The sequence below is a fragment of the Sarcophilus harrisii genome, chromosome 6 (assembly GCF_902635505.1).
Source record: "Sarcophilus harrisii chromosome 6, mSarHar1.11, whole genome shotgun sequence".
Lineage (NCBI taxonomy): Eukaryota > Metazoa > Chordata > Mammalia > Dasyuromorphia > Dasyuridae > Sarcophilus > Sarcophilus harrisii.
Window position 1 is genome coordinate 170,800,188 of NC_045431.1, and position 12,870 is coordinate 170,813,057.

At 36.2% G+C, this 12,870-nt stretch overlaps 1 protein-coding gene across 1 annotated transcript in view; it reads left to right on the top strand.

Annotated features, from left to right (window-relative positions):
• Positions 1-12,870, top strand: part of ANXA5 (annexin A5) — a 52,515-nt gene that overhangs the window by 11,841 nt on the left and 27,804 nt on the right. Inside the window, exon 3 of the mRNA XM_012553040.3 lies at positions 12,586-12,670. Within this exon, the coding sequence (XP_012408494.1) occupies positions 12,586-12,670 (85 nt within the window). The remainder of the gene's footprint in view (positions 1-12,585; positions 12,671-12,870) is intronic.

A 12,870-nucleotide genomic window follows, 5' to 3' on the forward strand; every position in this document is an offset into this window, starting at 1 on the left:
TTGTAATAATATGTGTTCCATCAGGGAATGGAGAGGGAGAGATTGGTAATGTGGAGGTTCAGTAGTAATCTGGGTGAAAGGTGAAAGTAAGAATGGGTATGATGGTAATGTGGGTAGGGAGAGGGGGTAGATGTGAGATATTGTGGAAGTAGATTCAAAGAGACTAGGCAATTGATTGGGTATAGGGAGGTCTGCCAGAGTCAGAGCTAACCCTGAACTTTTCTACCTGGATGACTAGGAGATTGGGAGTGTTTTTAAGTAAAAATAGATGGGCAGCTAGGTGGTGCAGTGGGTAGAGCACCAGCCCTGAAGTCGGGAGGACCTGAGTTCAAATGTGGCCTTTAATACTTCCTAGCTGTGTGACTCTGGGAGAGTCACTTAACTCCAATTGGCCCTGTCAAAGAAAAAAAGGGAGGGCAGGAAATATGAGAGAAGCATTTGGAGGCAAATTTGATACCTTATTTGTATATGTTGATTTTGAGAAGCTGATGGATTATGGAGGATGTCATGCATTTGGTAAACTGAAATTAAATCATTTCTGTGAAAATGACGCAGTCTTCAGGTGCTTTGCAAATAAAAATTACACACATGATTTGCTTCCCATTATGGGATGGCAATGAAGCCTCATATTAAAGGGGACACTGAAACTCAAAAACAGAGTTTTTCTTAACCAGATTTTCTATGCATAGAATGAACTAGGTTTTAAAGATGTCAAGTGAAAAGAATCATGGATAATATTATTACTAGACAGAAAGGCAGAAGACAAGATATACACAATTATAAATCCAAACACCTACTTATTATTCTTTATAAAATCTTTGAGAGCCAATGTGACATGGAAGGTAGCTGGTCTCTTCTCTCCCCTTTTCTCCTTTCCCCCTTTCCTTTCTTTTTCTTTTTCTCCTTTCTTTTCTGTTTCTCTTCCCCTTTTCTCTTCGTTCCTATATTTTTCCCTCCCCTTATTCTTATTACTTTCCCTCTTATCCTATCTCCTTCCCTTGTTCCTTCCCTTGTTCCTTCCCTTGCTGTTTCTTCTCATCTTTTCCCCTTTCCTTCTTTTCCCTTGCTCTTCTGATGCCAGTGAAGTTATACATCCAGTCCCTATCCCAAAAAATCTTTATGAAAATGGTCCCTGTCTGCCAGTTCTGAGAGCCTCCTTAATGAAATTTGACAAGGAAAGAAGCCAACTTTGTAACAGACACTTTTCTATAGCAAGTCTCAGTTCCACCCTCACATTAAAAAGCTCTAGTGAGTGTAGTTATAAGACCCTGCAAAGGCTGGTCTTCGTGGATTACAGAAAAGTCATTTGACTCAGTAGAATATTCACTCTTACAGGCTTTTTCCCCAGAGAGGTGGCTCATATGAGCATACTAAGGTTATGCAAGATTCAATGGCTTACATGAGTATACTAAGGTTATGCAAGATTCAATGTCAGATCTAACCATGGAAAAAGGCGACTTCAAGGGAGGTGTAAACCAGGGAGGTACAAACTCCAAACAATTCTTTATTAGTAACATTGACATTGCCCATCGTCAAGTTCTTGAAGGTTCTCTGCCTCAGCCTTCTCATCTATAAAATGGGAATAAGAATACTCATAGTCCTCATTGGATTATGGGGATTACATAAAGTCGTATTTATAAAGCTTGTAAATGTGAGAGCTTTTTGCAAATGCAAGCTCTTCTCATTCATGCTTGTAAGAGACTTTTAATTGGTACCCTAATGAATGAAAGCTACTGTTCTAAGTACTGTAATAACTGCTGCTATTTACATGGCCTTAAAGAGTACCTGGAAGGTCCAAGATGTGCCAATTGACACAATACATTTTGTTTTGGCCACTAGGCAAGGAATATTGAATAGTATGTTAGTAGGATGAAAATTTTCATTTCAAAGTAAAATTATAATATTTTTGAATCAATTGATGCTACTGGTCCTTCTAATGTTAAAATTTGCAAAGCCAATAAGTAAGTTTTCTTTTGAGCCACACAGAAACCCTTTGTGTATTATTTTCATTTTGCAGATGAGGAAACAGAGATACAATGACTTGTCCATGTTCATATCACTAGCATCCTAGACAGGCTTTAAACCAGGTTTCCCTGATTCCAAATGGAGGGCTCTAGTCATGTTGATTTGTTAGTTACTATTCTAGAGCAGAGTCTGGAAAGAGGGAGATAAAAGAAAAAATATATTTGGCTGGGGCAGAGAAAAGGGGGGAAGGAAGCTTTTGAGTCAGGGAGATGGTCCAAGCTAAGACTGAATATAAATAAAGAATGAGTCTGGAGCAAGTAAGGCAGTGAGTGTGAGGACTCTTGACCCCAGGCCATATCTATTTGTCTGATTTCTTAGAAGAGAGAATTACAAGTTTTACCTCACAAATATATATTTAGATTCAAAAGAAAACAAGACTTTGCTTGATACCTGTTCACTGCTAATAAAGGAAATCAATGCATTTGAGAGTTTGTTGACACCCTGGTGTGGAAAGACTGGTGTCACTGACCTAGAACAACCGTGGTCTAATACCTTAGGTTCACTGACCTAGAGCTGAAAGAGACCTCACGGATCATCTGGTTCAACTCCTTTGTTTTACAGATAGGGAAACTGAGGCCCAATGAGTCAAGTGAATTGTTCAAAGACACTCACATAGGCAGGCAGTTTAATTCAGATTCTCTGAGTCTAGAGTCAGTGTGCTTTTCATAGTACCATGCTGCCTTATTGAGACTTCTTGAGCAACTGACATTTCATCCTTGGCCCAATTTAGCAATTGGTGTGAGAGAGAAGGAAGGGGCCAGAGGAATGTGCTGATGTCGTCTGCCAGGCTTCACTACAGAATACTGATGAAATTACTAAAAGCATATATAATTTCATTTTCTATTTTTTCCCTATATCTGCCTGGAGTTACCTTATTCTTGATGGTAGGAAGATGCAACTTCAGTGGGTTTTCTTGAGCATTAATGATGGTTTAAAATATTTCATACTGAGTCACTGTTAGCCACTCTTAGAGAAAATAATGAGTTTTTAATGTGCTCTTTTCCCCTTGTGGGGACTATGGAGGTCAAATGCTGGTCCTGGAGTCAAGGCCAGCTTTCAAATTCTGACACTTACTGGCTCATCAGGTTGCCAAACCTCTGCCTCAATTTCCTCATTTATAAAATGGGAGTAACAATATTAATAATGTCTACTTACCAGCATTGTTGTGAAGATAAAGTGAGATATATGTAAGACTTTTGGAAAACTTTTAAATGGTATGTAAATAATAGCTGTCTTTGTTATCATTATTATTAATAAGATTGGGGTCAAGGATTCTGGGAGCCATAGACAAACAACAAAAGAAAAAAGCAAAACGAGAAGAGTCAGGAGAACTTGAGTTGAAATCCAGATATCTCTGTGACCTTGGACAAGTCATTTAACCTTGTTTACCTCAGTTTCCTCATATGTAAAATGAGCCTAGACAAAGAAATAGAAAACCACCCACTATCTTTGTCAAGAAAACTCCAAAAGGAGTTACAAAGAATTGGACACTACTTAAATGACATGTGCTGAACATTGAGCTCAAGGCTGGGGAAGATACAAAATGTAGATAAGAAATAGTTTCTGTCCTCCATGAAATTATTGCACCTCACAGGGATGGCTGTAGTACACTGTGTTACATAGTAAGTGTATTAGAGGTTTGCAAAACAAAATTGAATCATGTGCTGACTTGAGTATTAGAGCCTTACCTGTTTCCAGCTGCTTTTTTTTCTAAAAAATAAAAAAAGCAACCATCTGGAATGCTCAGTGACCTTTCCCTGCTCTCTCCCATGCTAGAGAATTCCATTTGGGGATTCCAGTGATGAATCTATGCTTTCTACTTCATGGTGGATTGAGAAAAAAAGATCAGGACTAGATATGGGATTTCATTGTTATAGGGCATTCCCAGATGAAGACACGAGGCTGGGTGACACTTTCTTTGAAGTTCTAGCCATTGAGAGTTGACTAACTAGATTTGGGATGGAAAATACCATCTGTATCCAGAGAGAGAACTATGGAGTCTTAATGTGGATCAAACATAGTATTTTCAATTTTTTTTTGGGGGGGTTTCTTTCTCATGGTTTTTCCCCTTTTTGGTCTCATTTTTCTTGCATAATATGATAAATATAGAAATATTTAAAAGAATTGCACATAAATAATCTATGTCACAGTGCTTGCTACTTTGGGATGGGGGGAGTAAGCGAGAGGGAGAGAAATTCGGAACAAAATCTTGGGAGGTGGGTGCTTTTTTAAAAATCCTGTTTTATAGATGAAATGAAGCAAACAAAATTCATGACTTGCTTGAGTCACATAGCTAGGAAGTATCTAAGATTGAATTTGAATTCAACTCTTCAGAATTGAAGTGTAGTATTCTATGTAGTACTCTATTATGTAATTATCACAAAACTTTAGAATGTAAAAAGGACCTTAGAAGCCTTCTAGTCCAACCTATAGTTGCCTATAGAGCCTATAGTCTAACCTATAGTTCAACAAAACCCCCCTCACCTGCATCTCAAAAACTTGTGATTTTAGGATTTCCAAAGGCCAGCAAATCCAACTCTCTGCTTCTAGAAAGCTTTCATTTAGATTGTTCTAGGGGAAAAAGGGAAAAGGATGCATTCAGAGTCTTTATCTAAATCTGAGGTTAAGTGCACACTGAGGTTGTAGGGCTAGTGGGTAAACTGAGCCAGAATTTGAAACCCAGTCTTCCTGACTCTAAACCCCAATGCCTCACTCACTACTCCGTGTTGTCTCTTGAAGGCTATTGCTATAGGCTAGACGTTCTGCTTCTATTAGACTGTGAACTCCTTGAGGTTAGGAATTGTTTTTCACATTTTTTTTTTTTATCCAATTACTTAGCACTTTGCTGGGTTTGTAATAGGTACCTAATTAATGCTTGTTGACTTGACTAAATTGTAAAGGCTTTGTGGTCCTGAAGGATTACCTTCAATAAATCCAGAGGGATTCATTCTTAGTTTGACCTCAAGATGGTTAATTATTTATGGCCAAAGGAGCTCTTATTTAAAGCCTATGTCCAGAAGTGCTTCCTCTTAACAAGAGGAAGATTGTATACAACCACTCAGATAGTCAGGCAACAAACGTTTATTAAGAACTTACTGTATATTAGACATGGTTGCTAAGTGATATCAAGGAAGGCAAAAGATAGAGGGCTTTGACTATACAAGTATATAGATTTTCCAGTTATAAGCAAAGCAGAAATAATCCTCCTAGAACTGACAGCAGAGTGAGAAAAATCCTAGAGTAGACATTTATTAACTACCTGTTAGATATACCATGCCTTCTTGGAACATAACAATTAATACCGAATATATAACATCTTCCGTTCTTTCTCATTTGTCCCCTTCTCTCTACTCTTACATCTCTGTCCTTATTAAGGCCCACATAACCTCATGCAACATAACCTCTGTTGCAATGACCTTTTCACTGGAGAAGGAAATGGCAAATCATTCCAATATCTTTGCTAAGAAAATCCCAAATGGGATCATGGAATAGCAACAGCAATGACCTCTTAATTTATCACCCTGTTTCTAGCACCTCTCTTTTCAAATCTATCCTCTGCTAGATTGATTTATAAAGCACACATCTGCCCATGTTATTCTCTTAATCAGAATCTTTAGTAGCTCTTTATTGTTTCTAGGCTAAAATAGAAAATCATCAGTCTGGTTTTTAAAGAGCTCTCTACTCTAAGCCTTTAAGCTTTTCAATTTTGTTTGATATTATTCGCCTTTCCACAGTGTCTGTCCTAGGTAAGTTGTTTTGTGCTTGATTTTCCTCTCCTAGAATATTCTTACTTTTTGTTTCTGTAGCACAGAATCCTTGGCTACCCTCCTGTTAAGGTCCTGCCTATCCTTAAGGTCTTTCCTAGTCTTCCCTGTTGAGATTGCTTTATTTTTATAAAGTATATCTCTAATTAGAATTATTATATAGTATATTTATAATAATAATTATAAAATACGCTTATAATTATACAGATATAATTATGATAAAATATATTTATAATTATAATTATTCTATAATATATAATTATAATAATTTGTAATTACAATAACCATTAGGAATAATAACTAGCATGTATATAATACTTGGAGGTGTGCAAAGTGCTTCAGAAATTGTATACCATATTATTCTTATAATAACACAAGGATGATGATCTCCATTTTATAGATGAAAACTAAGCTAGATAGGTTGATGGATTTGTAATGGTTCACACAGTTGTAAGTATCAGACAAGATTCACACTTGAGTCTTCCTGACTCCAGGCCTAGTACTTTATAACCTACTCCACCCTATTTCTTTCCAAATACTTTGCATTAACTTATCTGTCTATGTGAGAACAATGGGAGATCCTGTAGGATAGGGATGATTTCATTTTTGTATGAGGGAGCTTTGTTGTTGGTTGGTCACTTTCCATTTGCACTCAATTCTTCATGACTCCATTTGAGATTTTCTTTGCAAAGATACCAGAGTGGTTTGCCATTTCCTTCTCCAGCTTATTTTATAGATGAGAAAACTGAGGCAAACAGGGTTAAATGACTTGCCCAGGGTCATGCAGATAGTGAATGTCCAACGCTGGATTTGAAGTCTGAAAGATGAGACTACTGATTCCAAACCCAGGGCTCTATTTACTAGGCCACCCGGCTGTCTGTACACAGTATAGCGAAGGCTTAACAAATGTTTGTTGAATTGAATTGGAAATATGATACTTTAAAATAAATATTTTAGACTCAATAGGCAAAGCTGTACAATAAATGCTTATGGAATAGTATTATATAATCCTGTGTAATCCAATAGTTCTCTGAGCTCTGGTTTCTTGCTTTGCAAAATGGGGATACTATCCTTTTGTTTTTCTCGTCTATCTTTTTCTTAAATATTTCCCTCTCCCCCACCAACCCCTCACTCTTCAGTGAACTTTATCCCTAACACACACCCTTTGCTTTGTACTTTGGGTGAATAGATTAGAGAAAACTGACCTGAAATTTTGTCCAAGACAAATGGCTTTCCACTTCATTTAGAAAAGTCATTGATTATGAAAATAAAGTCCCTAGGAGTTTGAGAAGGAAATAGTCTCCTTTCCAGTAATTCCTGGTATGGTTTGCCAGCTGGGATTGCTTTCATCTAAGTGGAACTGACCAGCCTGCCTAGGGCTGCCCCATTAGTGGGGGTATGATTTCATCAGTATATACTTTCTTTTTCCACTGTGAATTTGTGGTTTTAAAAATTCTGATCTCTACTGTGTACTTTTGTAGAAGAACTTTCTTCCCTTCCAGAAAAGCATAGAACTGGGGTGAATCTTTTTTTCCAAGGTGATAATTAAAGGATGAATTGTATATCTCTGCAAAAGTTTTTTTTTCCCAAGGAAGCAAATAGAACTCTTTAGAAAATATTAATGCTGAAGGAAAAGAAAGTTATTGAGTATTAGCTGAATTAAATTCAACAACTACTTACTGAAAGCCATCTTTGGAGTAGGCACTTGCCATAAAAGATAAACATTAGACAGTCTTTGCCCTCAAGGAATTAAATCTTATAGGATCTTCAAAGTAATTTCTGGAGAGAGAGGGTGCTAATAACCAGGGATGGTAAAATAACTCTTAGAGGAGTTGTCGTCCAAGCTTCATAAAGGTCAGGTGAGAAAGGTGCGCATTTCAGACAGAGAGCACCATTTGCACTTGGTTAGTGGAGGGGTTAGTTGTGTACAGAAAACTTTAACATGTTACTTTAACTAGAATATAAGGTAAGTGAGAAGACAATAAGATGAAATAAGATTAGAAAGGTAGGGAAGAATACACATTATGAATGATATTAAATGCCCAGCTTTTGGGTTGTCCTAGAAACTATAGGGAATCATTGAAAAGTTTTGAGTTTGGGCATAAAAAGTAGAGATAACCAAGTAGAATGGAATGAATATAAATGAAATAAAATTTAAATCTCAGAAGAATCTGTTTTGAGTTGAGAAAAATTGAGTTTCTTGAAAAAATAAGAGAACTGCTTTTTGCTGGAAAGAAAAGGACTTTGGAGGAGAATCACTCCTATAAAGTTCTTTCATCCTCTGACTCATATTTGTGAGTCACATCTGGTCTCCAGATGTTACTATGGCCCTGAGTTGATTTTGAATGTGATTCTGCTAACATAGCTTGTAAGGAAAATATTTCTTCAGCTCTGGAAAGTAAGCATGCTAGTTATAATTTCCTTGTTTCTCTTTGGCTGTGGGGTATTTAGAGCACGCCCCACTCTGATTTGGCTAGAGTAGAGAGTCCCTTTGGAGGGTAATTTATGGTGCTGACTCACTGGCCGGGTGATTTTCACTTTGTTTCATGGAGTTTGGTTTCTATGGTGTCTTCAGAGTTGATAGGAAGTTGTCCTATGAAGCAGAGAAAACTTGGTAGTTGGAGAGATGATTCATTTTCACTCTCCTTCTGAAGGAATCCCTCTTAAAGACTTCCTCATTTATTAGTTTCTTAAGCATTTTTTCTACCTGTTTTCTCAGCACAGTGTCTAGCTTATTTTAAGAACTTATTAAAGTAATATATTGATAAATTATCTATTTGATAGTCTTATTGATTTATCAAATTTGAATTTATCAAAGAATAGTCATATATATATATATATATATATATATATATATATATATATATGGTTCTATTTCTGAGTTCTCTGCTTTCCTTGTCTAATTTCTCTGTTCTTTTTTCTGGAACCATATAGCTTTTAATCATTCTTGCTTTGGAATACATTTTTCTAGCTTTTTAAAATTTTATTTTTCAAGTATCAAGCATTTAAAAAAAATCAGTCTCTCCTATTTTTTATCTTCTCCTCAGTTGATGACCTTCTTCCCTCCCTCCCCCCAAAAAAGCAACCCAAAACTTCAAACCCTCCAAATAAAATTTCAATACATGTTCAGAAGTAGGACAAAATACATTTCCCCATTAACTGTGTTTGAAAATTTATGCCTCTTTCTGCATCTGAAGGTCAGCACTTCTTTGTTGAGAGATGGAATTATATATTTCATCTTTATTCTTTTGGACTCATAAATTCCACTGTGTTAGATCAGAGTCTTTTCCAAAAATCTTTTTTTTTTTTTCTGTAGAGTCATTTTGATAGCTATCGCATCGATTAAGCATTTATTATGTACCAGGCTGGAGATATAATCAAACAATACAGTGCCTACCCTCAAGAAGCTTATTGCATTCTGGTCAGAAAAAACACATAGAATAGAAAGGGGACCTAGGAAATTGGGAGAAGGACACCATCTGTGTAGGAAGGTAGGTAGAATGTGTATGGCAAAGTTCAAAAAGCTATGATCTTAATCTCTCCATACCCCAGTTCTTTTATTTATGAAACTGGGATGAGTAGACTAGATGACCTAAGGTTCCTTCTAGTTCTAAACTAATATCCTATAATCCTATGACTTACTCTAGGAGGAACTGAACCACATTATTATTGATACATTTATTCCAAATGAAATCACATGACCTAAGCAATTACAGCAAAATGGACAAATGGCTCATGGGATCTTGTTGGAGAGACAAAGATGGGCCATGTTTATTTCATTGTCCCTGCAAGAATATCAGGACACATGTTGATGTGGGCTACTGAGCCATTTTGTAACAAAGAACTTAGGCTCAGCATTTCCAGAAAGACCATCATGAAGATAATTACATACAGCCTGTATACTACTATCTATTGCAAAGAAAAAGCATTAAATAAACCCTTACTGTGTTATCTCTTGATCTCAATGAAGAAGTAGGAAAACCTCTAAGATCATTCAAATTAAATGAACACAGACTAGAATACTCTGAATTTTATGCAAATTTGGGCATAGAGGAAAATGGCAGGAAATATGTTGGAAAATATGGCTCAGAATCAAGAAATAAAAGCTGTTAATCTACACAAAAGCCTCACACCTAAAAATCATGAATACTTTATTCAGCAAGAGAGTTGAGAGATGCTGGAGAAGGCACAGATTGTATTGAATCATAGAATATGAAACAGAATCAAAATAGACACAAAGTAACACACCTGGTTACCCTTGTGGTAGTTTGATATTGCCCATCCTTGTAGATAGCTACAGTGGCAAAGTGGAGCATTTCCCTTGGAAACATCTTCATAAGTTCAGATCTGGCCTCCGACACTTACTAGTTGAGTGTCATTTGATCCTGTTTGCCTCAGTTTCTCATCTGTAAAATGAGTTAGAGAAGAAAATGGCCCATCATTCCAGCATCTTTGCCAAGAAAAACCCAAATCTAGTCACAAAGAGGGGGGACACAACTGCCCAACAAAAACATGTCTTTAGAAGCAACACCAGTTTAATGGGGCATTGCAAAACCCTAAAGCACTTTGTGATTATAAGTTTTTGAGGACCTGATATGTGCGTTTTAGATTATATTGGGTCAGCTAAGCATTGCCAAAGGAAATAGGAAATTGATTTTAAAAAAGTAAACAGGAGTATGTCCATTTTTGAATAGTGGAGTCATGGTAGAAACTTATTTAGAAGTGAAAGTAATGATTCTTTGTTGCTGGTTTTCTTTTGCTTCAAGTGTAATGTGTTGGTCAACACCAAATAGGAAGAGTTTCAGTCATTGGAAGAAAAGACAGATTTAGGACATGACCACAAGGATAATTCATCCTATCAAAGACAATATCTCTGTCTTCCAAACAGAAAACTGAGCTCCGCTAGTGAATAGGATGCCCAAGAATGAAGACTTAATCTGGAGTACTTGAACAATCCAGAAATGGTCATGCACCTGTGAACCTAATGCATTTAGGCATTTCAACCTACCCACTACCCATCCATCTTGACTAACTGGCTTAAAGTAATGGGAGATAGACATCCTTTTACCTCCTGGTGGAATTCATGTTAAACCATAGAGACCACAGAAATTTCTATAAAAATATGATATAAGCACAAATTCCTTTGTTTAGCTTTTAAAGTTCTTTATGATATATCTCCAACCCATTTTTCCAGTTTATGTACTTCCTTCCCCTCATTCATTCTGTAATTTAGCCAAACTGATACTACCTTCTTCATGAAACCAGTTCTTCATTCTCCTCAACTGCTAGTACTCCCATGCCAACTCCTTTTTATTTTGCAGATATTAATATGTGACTTATTTTTCTTATTACAATGTAGGTTCATTTTGAGTAGAGCTTTTTTAAAATCCTAATTTGTAGCTTTGTTTCTGAGCTCTAAATGCTCACACTAAAAAAAGCAATAATTGGCTTTCAGAAGTTTTAGCATATCTCTGGGTTAGAGAGAGGGATAGGGATAGAACCTGTGATTTCATTAGAATAGGCAACACGAAAATAAGGAAACTCCCTCTCTCAGTGCAAATAGGCATCTTTCCTGTAATTTATAGCTTTAGATATTTACTTTGAACTCCATGTTCTAGCTTTGCTTACTTTATTATTATTTTTGTAAGGCAAGTTGGGGTTAAATGACTTGCTCAGGTTACTTAGCTAGTAGGTGTTAAGTGTCTGAGGCTGGATTTTTACTCAGATCCTCCTGACTCTAGGGTCAATGCTCTATCCACCGTGCCAGCTAGCTGATTTATTTTCCTTATAAAAAATTATTTTATTTTCAAATTTATGAAGTAAAATAAGCATTTCCATTACACAGTACAATAGAAAGATGATTGTACATGAAACTACAAATCTGCCATTACAACTTGCTCTTCCCTCCAAATAAACAACAAAGTTATCATGTAAATTTCTTTTTTTCTCCCCTTGCCCTAGAAATGGCTACCATTAGATACAAATAGATGTATATGTGTGTATATATATTAATATATATATGTATGTATATGACTCTCTTTCTCTCTGTCTTTATGCCCATCTATATATACTCATAGATATACCCATATATCTACATACATACATACATACATTTACATAAAATTATTCTATACTTCTATCAGTTCTTTCTGTACATGTAGAGAGCTTCTTTCTTCATGTGTCCTTTATTTTTAATTTGGGTATTTATAATAGTCAAAATGACTCAGTCACTCAAAATTATTCTTAAAATATTGCTATTCCTATAGGCAATGTTCTTTGCTCATTTTGCTCTCTGTTATTTCATGCAAGTCTTTCCATGTTTTTCTTATAGCACAGTAGTATTCCATCACAATCTTAGACCAAAACTTGTTCAGATATTACCCAATTGATGGGGATCCCTGCAATTTCTAGTTCTTTGCCACCACAAAGAGAGCTGCTATAAACATCCTATTCACCACAAAGAGAGCTGCTATAAACATCCTATTCACATTCAGAGTTATAATTACTATTTGTGAATTTCCTTTTGTCTAATTTTTATTCGCTATTTTCTTTCTCAGCCTCTGTTACTGATCTGGAAGACAGATTGAGGAGAGATAATAAAACCTATATGTTTCAGAGTTAAAACATGAATATAGATCTTGTTGCTTTTGAGGTTGTCTCTGTCTACTATGTCATGTCTGGTACATAGCAGATTAATAAATGCTTGCTGTTTGAAGCACTGACATGTTTCATGATGTTGTTTGTACAAATTCCATCAGGAATCTATATAGATAGTCCATCCTTTTTGTCTCCTTAGGCAACCAGAGGCACAGTTACTGCCTTCCCTGGCTTTGATGACCGGGCTGATGCTGAAATACTTCGGAAAGCAATGAAGGGACTTGGTAAGAAAATCTTCAGCATTTTTACAATTTTCTTTATACAATAGTGTTCTTGGCAATAATGTCTTAGAAAAGATGGTTTTTGTCACTGAAACATTTTGACTTCACAGAGAGGTTAGTTTAAAAAACTTTCCTCCTGCCTTCCCTCTAATTAAGCTACCTTAAGCACCATGGTATGGTAGAAAAATCTTCAACTCAGTTGT